The following is a 21,573-nucleotide window of genomic DNA, read 5'->3' as shown; positions in this document are numbered from 1 at the left end:
TTTAGCAATCTTAAACCATCTTTGTGTGTTTGTCTCTTTTTTTTTTTTTATCATTTCTCCGTCCCTCGCTAGAATTTAATTATCGTGAGACTGTAGCTCTTGTCTGTCTTGTCCACCCTGTATTCCTAACACATAGAACAATGTTCAGTAAATCTTATCTAAGTGAAAAGAATCAGTGAGTGAATCACGCAGGTGGAGAAATGTATTTTTTTACACCCTGAGGTGGCTGGAACCAGCCCTTCAAGTAGGAAGGGAGGACGGTGAAGAGGCAGAGTACAGAAACACTCTCCTGGCCGTGGTTAAGGCATAAAGTGAACAATATGAAGTGTGGCCCCACCGTGAACGGAAGAATTTAGAAACTTAATGCACATTGAGAAAGGCTGAGTGATTCAAACAAACCAGAATCAGATTAATCCTGAGGATTTCCTGTACTATTAATAACTTCAGTCATTAAGAGGTGTAGGTAATTTGATGATCTTCAAGACCCCAAAAGACACTTGATTGAATATTTTTTTAAAAAATCATTTAAAAACATTGCTGGTTGAATATAAGAGAAAAAATTCTTAGTGTTGCTTATAGGGTCATTTCTGTCCCTTTGTATTTTATAATGCGAAAATTTATGCGTTTTCCATAAGTGTTTTCAAAGAACGACTATGTTGTGGGCTAGAAAGGATTATACTATAAGAAAAATATTTTAGTACCTTTAATAAAATGTGCCCTGAAGAAGTTTTTATATTGAAAGGTAAAGGAGACTGTTCTTAAAACCTGTAAAAAATTAAAGTAGATTACTCTGCAATGACTACTGCAATTTTGTTTAGTTTATAAACTAATATTTTTATTGGTCCCTAAAGATAAAGAGGAACAATCAACCTAGTGATTTATGTTAAATACATTAAAGTTTCTGTCTGCTTCTTTTCTCTTTCACATTCAAATAGTTTTGGGAAAAAGTAATAGTTAATCTGAGATCTGAGTTAGTTTTTCTTCGAGCCAGCACTTCTCAAATTTAGTTTCAAATGACTGTTGCCTTTCAAAGTGGCCATCTCGGAAAGTTGTACATTTGTTCTAACCATGCTTCCATTCCTTAAACTACTTTTTAGGTTCTTTTTCAGAAATGTTTCATAGGCAGTTTTGGAATTATGAATGAAAATTAGCCTTCTTTACAAATTAAAAACCTTGCTTTTTTTTTGACTAAATGAAGACTTACAACTTCCTTAACTGACTTCATATTAATATTTTATTAATTTATGAAGCCAGTACTGCTGTTATGCAGTTGAAGTTATGACTCAGAAGATTATGAGAAATATCTTACAAAGTAAATCTCTGTAAAGAACAAAGAGTATTGTATAACTTTTTGAAGTAATATATTAAAAAAAAAAACAAGCTGTTGAGACCTGGGTGACTAACTCACCCCCCTTTTAGATTTGCATTTTATCTGAAACTGAGTGCAGTGCATTGTGCTCTGCTACAGATGTAAGTTATGGGGTGCCAAATCTAGAGGAAGCGCCTTATTTTCGGGAAAAGAGAGAAAACCATCTGGTACCAGAAAAAGACCACAAGTGGGCTCTTTTTAGTACTAACAGAGTGAAAACTAAGAGTCTATATTTAAAATAGGACCATAAAACTACTCTTCTTTTACAGCTCTTGGCATCAAAGATTCCAGACCTGTTTTGGATCATATACCTGTTTTCAAAGTCGAGATACACTTCTTTGAGAGAAGTAGTTGAAGCAGTGTTGGTATTTATTGTTAGAAGGCATATAGGTTTTATTGTGGGATAAATGAATTAGTTGTTTGAGTGCAAGTCTTGCTGTGTCTTGGCCTCCATGACCATTAAGGGCTTTTATTTTGTTCTATAAGCCAGTGTTTTAATCGTTTGTCTTTAAGGATCACTTTTTATTAACTTATTAAATATTGTAAATATGTGGGATTTTAAGAAACTCTTTTCTTCTCTTTCTTTTCTTTAAAGCTGCACATCATTGACTCCTGGACCCAACTGTGACCGATTTAAATTGCACATACCATATGCTGGAGAGACATTAAAATGTAAGTAAATGATGACTCTTTTACTGAAAAATGTAGATTACAGTGCTAGCTATTGGATTTTGTGCTTTAGTTTTTATTTCTGGCTTTTAGGTGTTATCTCCTAAGATACTGATCAGAAGGATTTACCACTTTTTGAAAATTTGTCTTTCAGTCCTAGTTCTAGTCAAAGTAAGGCATGCAGCTCAATATCAAAAAAACAAACAACTCAATCCAAAAATGGGCAGAAGACCTAAATAGACATTTCTCCAAAGAAGATACACAGATTGCCAACAAACACATGAAAGAATGCTCAACATCATTAATCATTAGAGAAATGCAAATCAAAACTACATTGAGGTATCATCTCACACCGGTCAGAATGGCCATCATCAAAAAATCTACAAACAGGGCTTCCCTGGTGGCGCAGTGGTTGAGAGTCTGCCTGCCGATGCAGGGGACACGGGTTCGTGCCCCGGTCCGGGAAGATCCCACATGCCGTGGAGCGGCTGGGCCCGTGAGCCATGGCCGCTGAGCCTGCGCGTCCAGAGCCTGTGCTCCGCAATGGGAGAGGCCACAACAGTGAGAGGCCCGTGTACCGCTAAAAAAAAAATAAAAATAAAAAAAAATCTACAAACAATAAATGCTGGAGAGGGTGTGGAGAAAAGGGAACCTTCTTGCACTCTTGGTGGGAATGTAAATTGGTGCAGCCACTATGGAGAACAGTATAGAGGTTCCTTAAAAAACTAAAAATAGAACTACCATACAACCCAGCACTCCCACTACTGGGCATATACCCGGAGAAAACCATAATTCAAAAAGAGTCATGGACCACAATGTTCATTGCAGCTCTATTTACAATAGCCAGGACATGGAAGCAACCTAAGTGTCCATCGACAGATGAATGGATAAAGAAGATGTGGCACATAAATACAATGCAATATTACTCAGCCATAAAAAGAAACGAAATTGAGTTATTTGTAGTGAGGTGGATGGACCTAGAGGCTGTCATACAGAGTGAAGTAAGTCAGAAAGTGAAAAACAAATACCGTATGCTAACACATATGTATGGAATCTTAAAAAAAAAATGGTTCTGAAGAACCTAGGGGCAAGACGGGAATAAAGACGCAGACCTACTAGAGAATGGACTTGAGGACACGGGGAGGGGGAAGGGTAAGCTGGGACAAAGTGAGAGAGTGGCATGGACATCTATACACTACCAAATATAAAATAGATAGCTAGTGGGAAGCAGCTGCATAGCACAGGGAGATCAGCTGGGTGCTTTGTGACCACCTAGAGGGGTGGGATAGGGAGGGCAGGAGGGAGGGAGACGCAAGAGGGAAGAGATATGGGGATATATGTATATGTATAGCTGATTCACTTTGTTATAAAGCAGAAACTAACACACCATTGTAAAGCAATTATACTCCAAAAAAGATGTTAACAACAAAAAAAACAAAAACAAAAACAAAGTAAGGCAGTTGGCAGGGAGTAAGCTGTGGTCAAGTGGGCGTGCACACGTTTTATCTTTTATAGCAAAGGTCAGAAATACAAATGGCTACAAGGCCAGACTGGTAACATGAATGAGGGAAGCAGGCTAGGTGTGGCAAGTTGGGGCACTCCTACCCAGTTTCGAGGGGTTGCCCTTACTGATTTATTGAGAAAAGGCAGAAATCTGCATTTTTATTTGAATTCTCAGTTTTAGATGTAGGCCACTTCTTCAAAATTACAATGTGGGCCAGCATTATGCAGGCCAAACCAATGTGTGTGTGGGCTGGCTTGAGCTCTTGGACCACTGGGTTGTGACCTCCATGAATAGTATGCAAGACCTACTGTAGGATTTAGTCCACCATCTACAGCATCTGCCTAGGTTGCATCAGCCCTTGTCTGCCATAATTACCAGTACTGAAGCTCTAGCCTTGTCTGGAAATGATGATAGCTTTGGTTGGTTAGTATCAATAATCTAATCAGGAATTTTCTTTCTTGAAACTGTACTAGTGAATGGGGTATGAAAGTCTCTCAATTCTTATACAGAGGAATAAAGAGCAAAGATGTTGAAGGTGGGACAGATGGGTAAGCAGTGTCTTTCAGACCACTGTGGAAAGGCCACATCTTAGTATTCGTAGAATCACTTTATATTAATTTACCAAATGCAATGTGAACCAAAAAATTTGTGACATGCTGACTTGCTAACCTTTCATTGTTAGATCATTCTCTGGAAACCATTAAAATACAAAAGAATTTTACCTGTCTGAGGTAGTAGGACAGACTAGATTGCTGCTTTTTTTGGGGAAAAATATTTTTGACTAAATTTGAAGAAAATGATCAAAGTAAATCATTCGCATTTACTAAAAATGTAAATAATTCAAACATTTTTTAATACATGAAAACAGTAGTCCTCTGTCCCATTTCTCCCCAACCCTAGTCCTCTTTCTCAAGGGAACCACGTAAAATATTTTTTTAAAGTTGTTTCAGTGTTTAGTTCTCCTGGGGATGATCGCCACATATCTAAGTAATATGCTTATGCCTCTATTTCTTGGCTTATCAGTTTTAGATATTACTATCTTTTGATTTCCTGCTCTGATGCATAAGGTATCAGCCTATTTTCACTGCACCCTTTATCTCTCTCTTCTCCTCTGTAGTGTAATTTTACCACCACTATTGGTTCCTGTGTTGGTTACCCTGTAGCTTCAAATTTTTTCTTTTCTTTTCTTTTAAAGGATCATTTAAAGCATTGTATTGTGTAGTTAAATGAACAACTCCTAAAAGTTCTTAGTAAGTGCCTGGCACACAGTTATCACTGTTATTACTTAAGCAAAATCTCTGTGCAGTAATCATGACCACTTAGTATGCTTTTATTTAGTTTCCCGTTAACCATAGACAATGGCTTTTGGCTCCCCACGTTATAAGATGAAGATATTAGCCCCTGACCTTCCTTCCATTCCTCTTCCTCACCTCCCAACTTCTGTCTTCTGTTATTTTCCTTTTGCATTGTCAAGGGTGATAACTTACTGTCTGTTCTAAATCTACAGTTGCCATCTGTGCTTTGTCTACAAATTGCTTGAATGATTACTCTGCAGGCCTGCTCCTGCAGTTATCACTATGGGATTTACCTTTACTATTCTCTTGGATTTGACCTTGTGTAGAATCTGTGTATTGAAAATTCTGTGTTTTTAGAATTATGTCTTGGTAAACAGGTTACCTTGTTATTTTGCTGGACCACAGTCTCAAACAACTTGCTCAGATTCCACTCCTCCCTCCATCCTTTCACCTTTCCTGTAGCTCCTCTGATAACTTTTTATTACCACAGTCATAGTTAGGTATCTTAATTTTAAAAAAAAATAAATTTATTTATTTATTTATATTTGGCTGCATTGGGTCTTCGTTGCTGTGCTCGAGCTTTCTCTAGTTGTGGCGAGTGGGGGCTACTCTTCGTTGCAGTGTGCGGGCTTCTCATTGCGGTGGCTTCTCTTGTTGCTGAGCACAGGCTCTGGGCGCATGGGCTTCAGTAGTTGTGGCACATGGGCTCAGTAGTTATGGCTTGTAGGCTTTAGAGCGCAGGCTCAGTAGTTGTGGCACACAGGCTTAGTTGCTCCACGGCACATGGGATCTTCCCGGACCAGGGCTCGAACCCGTGTCCCCTGCATTGGCAAGCGGATTCTTTTTTTTTTTTTTAGATGTTGGGGGTAGGAGTTTATTAATTAATTAATTAATTTATTTTTGCTGTGTTGTGTCTTCGCTTCTGTGTGAGGGCTTTCTCCAGTTGTGGCAAGCGGGGGCCACTCTTCATCACGGTGCGCGGGCCTCTCACTATGGCGGCCTCTCTTGTTGCAGAGCACAGGCTCCAGACGCGCAGGCTCAGTAGTTGTGGCTCACGGGCCTAGTTGCTCCGTGGCATGTGGGATCCTCCCAGACCAGGGCTCGAACCCGTGTCCCCTGCATTAGCAGGCAGATTCTCAACCACTGCGCCACCAGGGAAGCCCAGGTATCTTAATTTTTAAGAGCTCTAAGAGCTCTGTTCCTCTTTTGCAACATCTTGTTCTTATTTTATGAATATAGTATCTTAAAAGTTTTCGAAGGATATAGTTTTTTTTTTTTTAGTTTTTTTTCTGTTTTCTGAATTATTTTGATTTTCCCCAGGGATTATATTTTTATCATCTTTTTTTTTTTTTTACCTCTGTTATTCTATAGCCTTTCCTCAAATAAAAGATGGGTTTTGGTTGTCCATTTATATTTAAAACATGATAAAACTCTGATTGGGACTTCAGTATAGGCAGGACTTAATTGAGTATGTGGGTTAATGGTGGGCAGGCTGTTAATATGAGCACCCCTATGTGTCATATTTGGAGTTCAGCTGTTCTAGCTCTCCCCCAAATAGTTTATTCTGTTTTTTAAGAAAGTCTTCTGTATTTTTTTCCTGGGGATACATATCTGGCCACCATGCCATTTTTGGGAGATGGGTATATAGATTATTGCCTGTGGAGCTTTTAGTCAGTCTGCCTGTTCTTAGCCCCTTGTCTCATTCTTGCCTCTCCTTACACCGGATGACTACAAGTTTTTATGGCTTTACCAGGACAGATGGCTTCCTCCTCATCAGTAGCCTCTTCCTCTCATTATTGCAGCCAAAGCTTTCTCTGCCCTATCTCTTCAAGTACTACTCTTCCATCTGCATTCTGCCTTCTAGGAATTTGTGGAAATGTTGCTACTGTTTTCCCTTCCTCTTCACTCTCCTGTTGTTTTTGATTTTTATCTTTCTGTTCCTCCACTATCATTTAATGAGAGGGTGGGTCTTAGGAGAGAGAGGAAATAAATGTTTGTGGTCAGTCCACAGTCTTAAGCCAGAAATAATTGACTTCACAAAGATCTTTCTAGCTGTATGAGTTTATGTTAGGAAGCATTTACTAGTATCCTGTATCCTCTCACTACTGTAAGCTTTTATAACATTGGTGATAAGGGTATTGGGACTGGTATTTACCATATCTTGTAGTTATGTCCTATTAAGTTATTGCTTGATATCATCATTATATGCTAGAGACTTAATTTAGCCTGTAGAATGCTCTATAATAATTGAGTAATAAATGAACTTTATATACTGAGATTCTTGCACATTAAGGTGAGTCCGACTCCTAACCTTAAGCAGTGCATAGCCAAATAAAAGGAAAAGACAGTTGATTATGGAAACTGTATTTACAAAAGTTTATTGAATTGGAAAAATAAAAATGTGACATTCTGTTACTTGTATCAGTCTTTTGCCAACAGAAGTTCAATCTTTAGAAGTTATTTATTGTACAAGGAATTTGTAATTGGAACATTGCTTTTAACAACTCAGAAAACAGGAAGGACATACAGTACTTTGCAGATTTGGAGCCTGTTTCTATTTTGTCTGTATATATTTTACTCTGCCTTCTCAAAGCAGATTCATGACAATATTATGTAACCAAATTTTATATTTTGAGATATTTTATATACTAGGAAACAGTCCTTCTATAAATTTTGCAGTTAATGATAGTGAGAATAAAAGACAAAGGAGAGGGCACATTTCTACTCATGAATTCATGAATTTATTCCTACAGAATTACCCACATGTAAAATGAAATAATTGAAGTAAAAAAGACCAGAAGATTACAGTACATTAGGAATGACGTTATTGTCTCCTCAGCTCTTTTCAATGTGAAGAGAAAACTGTTGGGCATTGAAAGCATTGCCAATTTGTGTAAGATTCTCATGGAAAATATCAAAGGATATCTGATAAAGAGAAGTCCTTCTAACACAACATTGTAAAGCAACCATACACCAGTAGAAATTAAAAAAAAAAAAAGTCCTTGAATTTCATGATTGTAGAAGAGACAACTGGTACTTACTTAAAGAGGATTGGAAAATCACTGGAATCATCAGTGATCAAATTGATTTAAATAAAACAAATGTTAAGATCTAGGATGGTGCCACTAAAATGACTGAAAATATGCCCATTACCACAAAATTCAAAGAGGAAGATCAGCGAGATTTTTATAAATGCATATTTGTAAAAATAGTCACGCGCTATAGCACTTAACTCTTGAAGAAATTATTGTTTGTGTTTTTTTGTGTCCTATTTAAATAGGGCAGGTGTGAAGCTGTTTTGCTCATATTTTATTTCTAACCTGTACCTTATTGCCTGGTATTTAGAGGGGAATTTGTGTTTGTGGAATGAATGGACCATGTTCATTCTTTGGATATGATAATGAAGAGGTTTGATGAGGAAGTGACAGAACTCTGGAATGTTCTCAATTTTACAAGTTTTTTGAGTAACACTATTATGTAACTATAAAGAGAGATAATTGAAATATTTTAAGTTATATCAAGCAAATCTGTGGCCGAAATCAAATGGTTTCCTAACACTGGTTTCAAATTTGAAATTATCTTTTGTTTAAAATTTCTATTTTTCATACTAACAATTTATTTTAATCAGGGACTGTTTGGTTATAAGAAACCCATTGGAACAAACGTAAACTAAAGAGTTTGTTTGTCTTTATAAGGAATTAAGTGAACTCCATGGTGCCCAAGGGCAGGAAGTATAGTCAGGCCTCATAGGGACTGGAAGGATGGCAGACGCAATAGTAGCTGGTCAGCATCTGTGTTCTTGTATGTCTTTGTCTTTCTCCTGAAACATATTTTCTTGTCACCATATTCACTTTATTCTTTTTCCCCCAGATTTCTGTTTCTCCTCATGTAGAGCAGAAATGGCTTCCTGAGCCCCCTAGGACACGGTGACTAAGTTCAAGGCCACGAGAGACAGTCTGTGGTCTTCGAGTGAGAGGGTCTGTTGGCATCTTGGGCTGGGTGTCTACTTGGGATCCAGGCATATAGCCAAGAGCTCTGGTTCATGTATTATCATGGTTACTAGAGGCCAGTTTAACACAAAGTGAGCATGGGCTGGGCAGGTACCCAGAGAGGTATCTATTACAATGTTTCAGGAGTTCTTTCTAAAGAGATTCCACGTGAAACTAGAGGCATTTTCCCTTTGTCTTTAGCAATAGAAGCAGTGCCATTGTTTATCATCTAAGAGGAATGATGAATATTTCAAAGCCATTTGTGACAGAGTCAAGAAGTCATGCCAAAAAATTATCTCCAATGGTTTTGAAGTTGAAAGACTTTCCCAGAGAAAAAGCCTTTTTTTCAGAGGAAAAAGTGAAAAAAAAAAAGATTATGATTTGAATAATATGTTATGTCTCCTTGTCTTCAGAGGAGCAGTATAAAATCGAAGCATTTCCAAGGCTTCGATACTATGTCACTAAATTTAAATGTGTATTTTTTGGAGAATGATTACAACAAAAGGAAACCAATCTCAGAACTGCTATTTAAATGGAGTGTATCATTTAATTAAACAGTGGTCAAATATACACAAAGATTTTTTTTTTTTTTTTTTTTTTTTTTTTTTTTGAGGTATGTGGGCCTCTCACTGTTGTGGCCTCTCCCATTGCGGAGCACAGGCTCCGGACGCGCAGGCTCAACGGCCATGGCTCACGGGCCCAGCCGCTCCGCGGCATGTGGGATCTTCCCGGACCGGAGCACGAACCCGTGTCCCCTGCATCGGCAGGCGGACTCTCAACCACTGCGCCACCAGGGAAGCCCCACAAAGATTTTTATAGACAAATTGTAAATAGTGTTCCAGAACTTCTGCTTTACTGACTCTTGAAATTCGACTTCATTTTTATCCTATCTCAAGTGGTTTGGCTGCTTTGTGTGTGTGTGTGTGTGTGTGTATATATATATGCATTGACACAGTGCTTCTTGCATCTCAGGTCTATTATGTATTACTTTGTCTTAGCCAATCAGCATAGTAAACTCAGAAAGCTCTTTTTTTCTGCTCTTTGTCCTTTAAAGACTTCACTTATGTAGCAGTGTGTAGAGACATTCAAGGGCTTTGCCTGATGGCTGTCAAACGTAAACTAAACCCCAAACTGGTGGCACCAGAAGGTCCCAGTGGTGTTTTGGAGAAGTTTGTTGCATCAGCTGAAAGAGATATTAAGCTTCTGTTGATTTAATCTTATCTGTAAGAATTTTGCACTTTGCTTGGTTTGTTCTTATACCTTATATTCTGAAGTTTGGTCAGTAGGTCCAAAGGTTGGCTGCTGTGGCTGTAGCTGTTGGCAGTTTTGTTGGGATGACAGTGTTATTTTATGAAAAATTTCTTGTATTGTTTAAAATAAATAATCTATTTGGAAAATGTTAACCAAGTAATCTTTCTGCTTTAACCTTTTCACCCTTCCCTTCAGTATTTTAGCAACCGAATCCCACAGCCTAGCATTCGAGGCTGTCACAGCCTGCCCTTCCAGCCTCTCCTTGGGCCCCCTCGGTGGAGCTCAGCTGATGACAGTCCAAGTCAAAAGCCTATATACACTCTATTGGTTGAAGTAGATTTTTTTTAGTAGTAGCTTTTATTAAGATATACATACCATAAAATTAGGTCTTTTAAAAATTTTTATTTATTTATTTTTGGCTGCATTGGGTCTTCGTTGCTGCACGCGGGCTTTCTCTAGTTGCGGCGAGCGGGGGCTACTCTTCGTTGCAGTGCACGGGCTTCTCACTGCGGTGACTTCTCTTGTTGCGGAGCATGGGCTCTAGGCGCGCGGGCTTCAGTAGTTGTGGCTCGCAGGCTCAGCAAAGTAGCTTCTATGTAAAGAAAACAATCTAGAAACCAATAATCACATTCAAAGTTACTATTAAATTGTTTACAAAATATAGATGATTACCTCATTAAAGGTTCTCTCTGATCTCGCATCAGCCTCATTCGAAAAAGCTCTTCGAAAAAGACCTGTTCCCGTAGGACCTATTCCATTAACCATATTATGAGTCAGGCAAAATGGAAAAATTTCTGGGACCTCAAAGATTTCTCCCTTAAAACAGTGAATTTCATTAAAAAGTAAAAATTTTGGAATTTTAGAATCTTTATGCAAAAAATTTAGAGCTTTTAGCAAAGAGCAAACATACCCTCAAAATATTTGTATTTGCAACTTACGTTAGAAGCCTACATCCTGAAGGAGCCATATGACTCTACCTTTGCTTTTTTTTTTTTTTTGCACTACACAGGCCTCTCACTGTTGTGGCCTCTCCCGTTGCAGAGCACAGGCTCCGGACGCACAGGCTCAGCGGCCATGGCTCACGGGCCTAGCCGCTCCGCGGCATGTGGGATTCTCCCGGACTGGGGCACGATTCCGTGTCCCCTACATCGGCAGGTGGACTCTCAACCACTGCGCCACCAGGGAAGCCCTACCTTTGCTTTTGAGGAACTGAAACACAACTCCTTGGATAAGATCTAGAGGATGGATGGATTCATCTTTCACTGAATTACTAAAGTGAATAGCATTATAGAGCAATATTTATGCATTCAGTATTTAGCCTTATATTAACTCCCTTAATGTCCTTCTTCAATAGTATAAAGTACAAACAAAAATACTCTCATTATTTTCTTCTTTTCTTTAAGACTTTCACTTTAAAACAGGAGGGGAAAAGAAATAGCCAAGTGTTAGATGCTCACAATCCCTGAGACAGGAAATGTAACATGTAATATAATGAAGTTCAGTTCATTTATTTTCTGCCATCCTCTAACACCTGCCTTTCCTAGGGCGTTTTCATCCATCCAATCAGTTTCCCTAAATTCCTCTCTTGTATGAATCCCCTGTACCAGTGGTTTATCTTTGATTTGTTTTCAGTTGGTTCTGTGACCTTTCTTGGTTTCCTGTGACAGCAGACGGCAACCCATAGAGAATGAGGGTGAAGGAAAAAGTGGGTTTAATTATTAGTCTGCCTTTCAGGATCATAACATTGGAAAATTGGAGGGGGCCCTTAAGGAGAGTCCAACAACCTTATTTTATTCCCAGACCCCAGTCTGAACCTACAGAATCTGAATTTCCTGTGATGTTTCCTAGGTCTCTGCATTAAAAAAAAAACAAAAAAAATTCTTAGGTGCTGCTGCCAGGTTTGGAAACAATCGTATTAAACTACTCTGTCTCTCTAAAAAAAAAAAAGCCTACATACAAGTGATTTGCTTGTTGTACTTCTCAAATATCCTGTCTTTCCTCTTTCTACTTTTGTTCACACTGTTTAGTCTTCAGTAGGATGGACCAAGGCAATAGTAAAATGGCTGGACTGTTCTGTGACATATTTGGTTCTTCATTGGCACCTGCCAACCTGCTGCTCTGATGGCTATGCTCTCTGTGAGGCTCCTTGGCTGGGACTCCAGGATCACCTGCAAGGAGAGGAGGATTGAACCAATTTTACTAGGACTTGTAACAGTTGCGCTAAGTAAAAATTTGGACACAGAAGTCCAGGGATTTAGTTTGGCATCATGCCAAGAGGCATTATAATTTTTCTTGGTAGCATATTTCATTTTACTTTATTTTTATCTCTTTAAAAGATTCATTTACTTAAAGATTATTATTATCTAGTGTTCAAGGTATTTTTAGAGGCTTATTAGGGAGGCAGGTCACCTTTGATTTAGTGAATGTTCTAAAAAATGATCATTGAAAGTCAAGTAAGAAGTGCTAATTTTGTGGATTAGACATTAACTCTCCCTTAGATTTTGAGGATTCCTTTGTCCTGGTATTTCAGAATGTTTCTTCTTGGAATTCATAGAATGTTGGAAGAATTTTTAATAATAGCAACTAACATTATTAAAAATGTGTAAAGTCAGAAGTCAGCTTAGTTATAGGCTAACTATATATGTATAAAATCTGGCTTTGATGCTGATTATAGTTTATTAAAAGATGACTGATAAAATTGCTATGACTAACTTATTGAGCATATGTTTTATAGAGAGTTAGGCTTATTTATATACATGTTCTCATTTAATCACACAGTAACTTTGAGATAGAAATTTATGTCCCACTTTTTTATATTAACTTTATGGAGGTATAATTTACATAAAATAAAATGTACCCATTTTAATGAACAATTCCATACATTTTGGCAGCTATAAATAGCTATTTAACTACATCACAGTCAAGACGTAGAACATTTTCATCCTCCAAAGATATAGAACATTTTCTTTCTTCCACAAGTCAGTTCCTTCCACCACCATCCCCCAACCTTTGATCCTTATCTTCTCTCTGAAATTGTAAATGGTTTTGTCTGTTTTAGAATTTCATATAAATGGAATCATATACTCTGTAGTTTTGGGTATATGGCTTCTTTCATTCAGCTTAATGTTTTTGAGACTCATCTATACTATTCCTTATATCACTGCTTTGTTCCTTTTATTGCCAGTAGTAGAACATTGTATGGATATACCACAGTTAAAAATAAAATTCATTCATCTGTTGAAGGGCATCTGAGTTATTTCCAGGTGGCTTGTATGAATAAAGCTGCTGTTAAATTTTTGTACATGTGTTTTTGTGGAGATATGTTCTCATTTTCTTGGGTAAATACCTAGGAATGGTACTGCTGTGTTGTAAGCTAATTGTATGTTAATCATTAAACTGTTTTCCAAAGTGGTTGTACTATTTTACATTCCTACTAGCAATTTATGGGCTCTCTAGTTATTCCATATTCTTACCAACATTTGATATTGTTGGTCTTTTAAATTATATTTATTCTAGTGGATGTGTAGTGGTATCTCATTGTAGTTTTTTTTTTTTTTTGCGGTATGCGGGCCTCTCACTGTTGTGGCCTCTCCCGTTGCGGAACACAGGCTCCAGAAGTGCAGGCTCAGCGGCCATGGCTCACGGGCCCAGCCTGTCTGTGGCATGTGGGATCTTCCCGGACCGGGGCACGAACCCGTGTCTCCTGCATCGGCAGGCGGACTCTCAACCACTGCGCCACCAGGGAAGCCGCTCATTGTAGTTTTGATTTGCATTCTCATGTGCTTATTGGCTATTCGTATATCTTTTGTTAAGTGTTCAAATGTTTTTGCTCAGTGTTTTGATTGGATTGTTGGTTTTTTTGTTGAGTTATAAGTGTTCTTTATATAGTCTGGAAAGAAGTTGCTTGTCAGTTTGTCAATATTTTCTCATAGTCTATGGCTTCTCTTTTCATTTTCTTAATGGTGTCTTTCCAACAGCACAACTTTTTAACTTTGATGAAGTCAAATTTAACAAAGTTGGTGTCAGTACATGCCTACATTTCTGTTAATTAACTTTGTATTTTAGGATGATTCCCTTTTTTTGCAAGATTATGGTACTGGCAATAGTGACTTCATATCAGAAAAGAGGGACTAATAGTTTTTCAGAATAGGTAAAGCAGAGACTTTAAAATTCTGGTCTGACCTAAGAATTAAAGGTATTTAGGAAACCAGGTTCTTAATGGAAGTGTATGGAGGGCCCAGATGTGCTTCTGTTTCTTTTGAACTAGTCCTTTTTCTTTATTATTTTGGCCCTTAAGGTCACTGAGCTGCTCTCACCTCCAGGATATTTCAACAGAAGTTAGCATAAGACCTTTTGGGACCTTTGATGGGGATTCCAGATGGCACAGGCACTCCCGATCACTTCTGGTTGCACGGCAGGCTTTATGTGGCATTTTCTGATTGCTGATCTCCATTGATTTTCACTGGATCATTAGTCTGCTTTAGGGGAAATAATTGAGATTGCATATTTCCATTCTCTCAAAGTATAATGAACCATGTCTAAATTTCCTAGTATGTGGCATCATTCATATTAACTTATATATGTTGATTCTTAATAAATCAATCTCTCTTTATATTTATTTGTGTGGCAGATATGGCTCTTCTGTTTCTATCAAAATAAAAAATGAGACTTCTATTTGATATAAGTAGCCTAACTCATCATAGAACAGTTCTTTTAATACTTTTCCCAGGCTGCTGTCAAATCTCCAATTTATTGAATCCTTCTTCACATTTCCAGAGTTAGGCGAGAGATCTTTTGATTCTTCTGCTGGTCCTATATCAGCATATAAAAAACAAAACCAGCAGTGGCTTTACCCTTCCCATTTCCCTTTTGATGCCATTCACATTAATACCATTAGTAACAACCCCACCAAAAAAACCAAATCAATCAATAAGATTCTTGTTTTTCTTCTGCCTTTGGCTACAGGGCTTGGTTGTAAAAGGAAGAGAACAAAGTGTTTTAGTAGGATCATGTCTTTAGTGGTGGGGAATTAGAGCCATTAAAAAAAATAAGCAAGTTAAAAATTGTGGCAAAATAGGAAGGTGGATGCGAAGGGATTTAGGAACTTCCAAGGAGGTCTATAGACTTCAGATGAAGTCCACATACATCTAACTTGTGGGGGAGGTGAAGGGACAAAGGAAGAGAGAGAGTTAACTTGAGGAGAAAGAGAAATAAATTTTTTAAAAAGTTTTCATGCAGTCTGAATAAAATTTATATTTCCCCCCTCCTTGGGCTTTAGAAATTAGACTCTTTTCCTATTATTGTCGCTCTATGTGGGAAACCCCGTTTGATCGTGGTGCCGTAAACCTAAATTGATGTGGTTGCATTCAGCGTATAGAAAAGTTCCAACTCCATCTCTAGTTAGTTCTTCCTTTGTACTTATGCCTAAACCTCTCCATCTGGAGAAGTGCCAATTTGCCACTAAATTTAAATAAATAAGAACATTTCTCATCAATAGGGGTGGCAAATTTAGCCCCTCTTCAGAGCACTGAGCAATTTATGACCATATGTTAAATACCATAAAACAGCTTTAAAGACTTGGTCCCTGGCCATTGCCAGATTGCACCGTAGGAGTAGGCAGCACTGTGAGGGGCTGGGAATGTTTCCTCCGGCCCTTGGAGGCCTCAGCAACTCCCTGATGTCACAGCCAAAGAGGCCTGTTTTCAAACATTCCCTTTATAAAGGTGAAATACTAAAAGATTCCATTTTGGCATTTGGGTGCAAAGAAGGCAAGGCTTCTTTTTGATTTTTAAGGGTCAGAATTAGTATGGAAAGTGTTGTGTGGGAGAATGAGTAACTTGGCAGCAGCGAGTCCAGAAGGCAGGTCTAGGAATAGGTAATAGATATCCTACTCCTTCTTTTTCTTGGAGCGTGAACTGGACTTTCATAAGGCATAAGCAAACCAAATGTCACATGTTTCTCAATCGTTTTCATTTTGCCAACTTTTATGGAATTAATATTAACGTTAAAAACAATTTTTAAAATTTTGTCCTATAGGGCTGCCAGTTCTAAGGATTTCTTTTCTTCCAGGAGTATGACTCATTATTTGGTGAACTCCAAATATTAGTTTTTCTTCTTACCATCATCACAATCTGTGAATCATTTATGGCATTCAGTGGGCTTGTGGCTGAGAAAATGAAGGTGTGTGCCAGCAAACATGTGATTTTTGGTCACGTAAGTGCTGTAGGACCTTAGATGGACTTCTAACATGTGAGGAAACCACTGGTTCAGGCAGGGGGCAGTGTTATTAAGTAGAAATAGGCACCAAGAAGCTTTGTACAAGATGTTTCTGACTACTGTCTCTGAAGGATCACTCTTCCTACAAAGGAAAATGATGAAATTTGGCTGTCAAAGGTCCAGGATTCCTAGCCTTCTTAAATGTGTAAGTGCCAGCCCGAGGGCTGATTTCCTGTCAGTTCCTGTGTGGTCTGCACTGCATCCTCCTTGCAACAGATCAGTATTTTAGGTCATCTATCATAACTGCTATGCTGTAAATTCTTGGAAATTTGATCTCAGTTTGCAGAAGGCAGCTGGCATACTTCTCTAGGAAGTGCAGCTGGAGAGCTCCTGTCTCCCTCTTCCTCAGGCCAGGAAGTGCCCTATTGTTATTCATTGTTGCTTTCTTCCTTTGAAAGAACAAAAATCTTCAAACTTTGGCAACTTCTAAAAGTGCTGGGTAGCAGTTTGAAATTACCCTTTCCATTTTGTTGGTCTAGGGCAAAAACTTGAGTAATCTTTGACATCATTTGTAAAGCTTGTCTGTTTTTTTCCTAACACATGTATATGCATTAGTGGAAGTTTTCCCCCCATTGCAAATGAGTCATGCTTAAGTCTTCAGAGTCACATGGGGTGCTTCGTTTTATTTCGGGCTTTGATTTTCAAGGATATTCTAATGACTTAGGCCATGCTGTTGCCCAGTTATTTCTTCTCTGTGTGTCTTCCTCTTAACAGTGGGAATTTTCAATTCCTGTTACCAGCATCCATTAAGACTGTTCACCTTGGATATGACTTCAGTATTTGCATTGGATTTTCACTCTTTGGAAAGCAGAGATAATTTAAAGCACATGTCTTCACTACTTAATGTGAAGATAAATGTCATCTTAGTTCTAATTTGTCATGCCATAGTGGGTGAACTATGTTGTGGGACTTAGAAAAGAGCAATTTTCTTACTTTCGTATGACTTGGAGGTCACATTTTGACAACTTGATTTTATTCATGTAGAATACGAGTTACCTTTAGCCTGGTTCATCTGAGAGAAGAACCTGTTTATAAAGAGAATACAGACCCATGCATGAGTTATTTTAAGTGGCATCCTTAACAGTCTGTCCTGGCACACATCATTTCTACTTCTGACTCTTCTTTTCATATTTATGGAAACCCCTTCTTCTGTAAGGTTCAACATCATTAGCGTAGCTCTCGGTTTCTTTTGTGTTCTGGTTCTTGAGATGAAAGGAAAGAGAAATTGTGCTGCTTTACGGAAAAAGTGAACTTTCTGAAGGTGGATTTTATGTCAAATTTATGGACATCAGGCAGTATCATCATAGAAACAGACTGAATCCTGATAATGCACTAAGGAGAACATGAAGGAAGAAATTTGGTTTCCAAGACATGGGAGAATTTGTTATCCAGATTATTTATATCCAATCAAATCTGTGGTTCCTGAAATAACATATTGCTAAACTCTAGGGGCAGAATCCCTGGAATCTCTAAGGTCTATATGCCCCACATAGTAGCTGATCAGGAAATGCTTATTTATTAAATGAGTGAGACCAGAGCACTAAAAGATCATATCTTATGTGGAAAGTTTCAATTGGAAGGATACTAATTTTCAGTGGGACTTTCAGTGGGACAAGGGCGTATCTAAAGATTTGAGAAAGAGCATCATGGTTTTTGCACTGAAGACAGGGAAAGAGAGCTCTGAAAGTTTATATAAATCTACCAGGTTGATATGCATATTTAGAAAGAACCAGGGAAAAGACTCACAAAAGTAGTTGTGCCAACACTTGGCTACAATAGGACTAAATGACTTTACTTTGTAACGAACAACTCTTAATTGATGAATCTCTTATTTTAAAATGATGAGTGTAATACATTGGGAAGAAAAGAGTGAGTTGAATTTATCCTGAGAGTAGCAGCGCTTTTGATTCTGTCTTCAGGATGCGTCCAATAAGCAGATCATGAAATGATTAGTTAGACATGAAATATGTTGCTTGACAGTATGCCTAAAGACTGTCATGATTGAAGAATGAATGCTACCTCATGTTGAAATCAGACAATTTGGTCATCCTAATGTAGAGCAAATTGCAAAATGTTTTCTTCTCCAGTTAATTTTTTTTTATTGTTCTTATCTTCCTGTTTCTTCTTTTCTGTTTTTCTAAGTGTAATTTCATTACTCTTGGGTAAGACAAGTTCCAGGCAATCACCCTCAAACATCAGATTGTTTACTTGCTTTCTCAGGGTTGGCCATTTCCTATAGAAAGGAAAGAATTCACGAATCTCAAAGCACTTTCTCCCATCCACTCATCCAGTCATTACTCAGCACCTCCTCAGTCCAAATTCTGAAGCCCAGTATTTGAAGGCCTCCATTGTTTGTCACTATCATAACCTTGCCAGCACTCTCTCTTCTCTTTACCCCCTTCTTTACTCTAAACCAGACAACTTGGATAATCTGTTCCTAGCCTTCATTTTCAATTCTATCTGCCCTCTCCCTTCTGAACATCTTGTTCTTACCAGTGTAGTTGACTCATCATCCCCTGGGCACATAATTTGCTTTCTACCCCCCAACTTTTGCTAATTCTCTTACCCTTGCCTACAATTACCTTCTGAAATTTCTTTGTTTATCTAAGCCTACTATGGACAGCACTAAGAGTAGACATTTTAAGAGAGAATTGATTAGACTGAGCATGATTTTAAACTGAAACAAAGTAGTGAAGTAGGAGACTGTGGCAGACTGTCCAAAGATGGTCACAACAATATCTCCTATCCTGCATGCTCTTCTGTACTGAGGGTGACCTTGCCATTCCTCCTTCAAGAGTTGGAGTATAATTTTCCTCCCCTTGAATCTGTGTGGGCTTGTGATTATTTTGACCAATAGAGTATGATGCAGGTAATGCTGCTTGACCTCTGAGGCTGGGTCATCAAAGGCAATTCAGTGTTTGTCTTATTAGCAGGAACACTTGGGTTTGGAGCTTTGAGCCAATGCATGAGAAGTCTGACTGTTTTGAGATCGTCATGCTGTCAAGTAGCCAAGTCACATGAAGAGTTCACATGTAGGCGCTGCAGTTGGCAGTTCTTGCCTTGGGGTTATCCCAGCCCAGGCACCAAACATGTGAGTGGAACCATGTTGGACCCTTCAAACTAGTCTGTCCACCAGCTGAATTCCACTGAGTGATCTCAGGCAATGCTGTGAAGAGCAAAAGAATCACCCATCTACATTCTACCCGGATTTCTAACCCACAGAATCTGTGACCATAATAAAATGGTTGTTATTTTAAGCCTCTGAGTTTTGGGGTAGTTTGTTCAGTAGCATTAGTAATTAGAATACAGACCCTGAAGAATAGCTGTGGAACAAGAGCCTGTAGGAGGATGGCAGAGGTGGGATCAAGAGCAGAGACCAGAGGTGAAGTCTCCAGAGGGAGGAGGAAAAGACAAAAGGATTAGGAAAGAAATGGGTAAATTTTGAGGAGGAAGGGTGGGGAATTCACACTGATGATCTATTACATTAATTATGTATGTGTGTGTATATATATATGTGTGTGTATATATATATATACATATATTTGAATATATGTTATTTATTTTCATATTTGGATGAGGTTGGAGTTGAAGTCTCCTTCCAAGAGGTGGAAGGTCTGGAGAGGGCTTGGCTGCCTGGTGGAGAGTATTCAAGACAGTGCAGATAACTCACCATCAGGTCCTTGCCTTTGACATATACTCTTGTGAGGAAAGAGAGAGGCTTGGTGTTTAGTCATTACGGTGTGCCTTTCTTGAGTGAGCCTTGTGCGTAGTGTATACTGGCAGTGTGAAGTACTGGGAACCCTTGGAAGAAGTACAGGAGACTCTCTCCAGAGGAGTGCCTTGGACCACCACGACTCTGTGTGAGTTCTGAACCTCAACATGGCTCTTCAGGATTTCGAGTAACCCAAAGATGCTTGTGGTTTTGGGGAAGGGAAGGGATCCTACCTTTGGAGTGGGGCATTGATTTTTAGTAGCAGCTTTCTTGAGAGAAGAGGGGAACAAATCTACCGTTTTAGTTATGGAGCTTAAGGGGGCTTTTGTCCACGTTGAGGACTCAGCGCGTGTTGTGATTGAGTGGTGGAATTGCTTCTATAAAATAATTGTTTTCTGTAGCCATCCAGCAGTCTGGCCACCAGCCACATGCAAGTCAATTTGTTTCTGTGAAGGATTACAAGCTCCATGTCTAAGTGTACTCTTAAGAGTCTGGGAATCCTGTAGTTTTAGATAGTTTTCCATTCGGTAAAATATTTAATTTGTTGAAATCTTTTAATTAATGTTGTAAGAAGAGAGATGCTGTAGCCTCATTGAAATTCTATTACTGGATAAAAGAGCGCTACTTTCATGACAGGGTAACCATGATGTATCAACCCTTTACTTCACGTATTGTGGTCAAGATAGAATTTGCCCCTGTGTTATAAGGAATTCTACTATATTTCACTTGGTCTCTGTTACATGCTTTTAGATTATACCATTTCTTAATGTTTTTTTTTTTTTCCCCAGTCTGTTGGAATGACCTTGGCACTTCTGAGATGTTGTGACTTGTTTTGCTTATTTCTCCACCCTTTCCCTGAAAATTGTGATACATGTAGATAACTTGCTCTCACAGACCCTGCTTGATTTGTTTCTTTCTGACTTGCGTAATTTTCCTGGCTGGAGCTTGACCGTCTCTGTCCTTTGTTATCATCAACTTAAGTTATCAAACAGAAAAACTGTCATCGTGATACCATTGCTTTTAAAAAACTGTTCATTTTATGTTGCTTTCTTTTTCTTTTCTTTTTTTTTTTTTTTTGAATGTTGGCTAGAGCTTTAACTGTTTTTACTTTGGTAGTGGTTTTATTTTTTAAAATTTTATCATTCCTTGTTTCTGTAAAGCATTTTCTTTTATCTACTTTTGAAGAATTTTAATCTATTCATCCTTATTTTTCAGCATCCTAAATTTTCATTCATTTCAGTAGATTTTCCCCCCACTTTAGCTTCTGTGGATTACGGGACTTGCTTTTGTTCATTGTTAGACTTGTTTGACTCTGTCGTGTGTGAACTCAAAGGATCTTTCATACTATTTTTTTTTTTTTTAATCTTTCTTGGTTCAGCTGCTGGGCATTTCAGAGTTATTTGACAGTAGGAAGTATTATTCAGTTTTTTTTTTTTCATGAATTCCACAGGCTAGTGCTTGGTTTTCACAAAGTTTCTGAAAGTTTATGAGTGGGCTTTTGCACAATC

The 21,573-nt window shown here is 38.3% G+C and overlaps 1 protein-coding gene across 2 annotated transcripts in view; it reads left to right on the top strand.

The window, feature by feature from the left end:
• Window positions 1-21,573, top strand: part of BABAM2 (BRISC and BRCA1 A complex member 2) — a gene marked incomplete at its 5' end in the record, with an annotated part of 454,317 nt that overhangs the window by 35,510 nt on the left and 397,234 nt on the right. For both annotated transcript variants that reach the window (XM_079721415.1, XM_079721414.1), the window contains one exon: window positions 1,965-2,041. In XM_079721415.1, coding sequence (XP_079577541.1) covers window positions 1,965-2,041 — 77 coding nt within the window. The remainder of the gene's footprint in view (window positions 1-1,964; window positions 2,042-21,573) is intronic.

The sequence above is a fragment of the Hyperoodon ampullatus genome (assembly GCF_949752795.1).
Source record: "Hyperoodon ampullatus genome assembly, chromosome: 15".
NCBI classification, from domain to species: domain Eukaryota; kingdom Metazoa; phylum Chordata; class Mammalia; order Artiodactyla; family Ziphiidae; genus Hyperoodon; species Hyperoodon ampullatus.
This window is presented reverse-complemented; position numbering and strand designations above follow the sequence as displayed.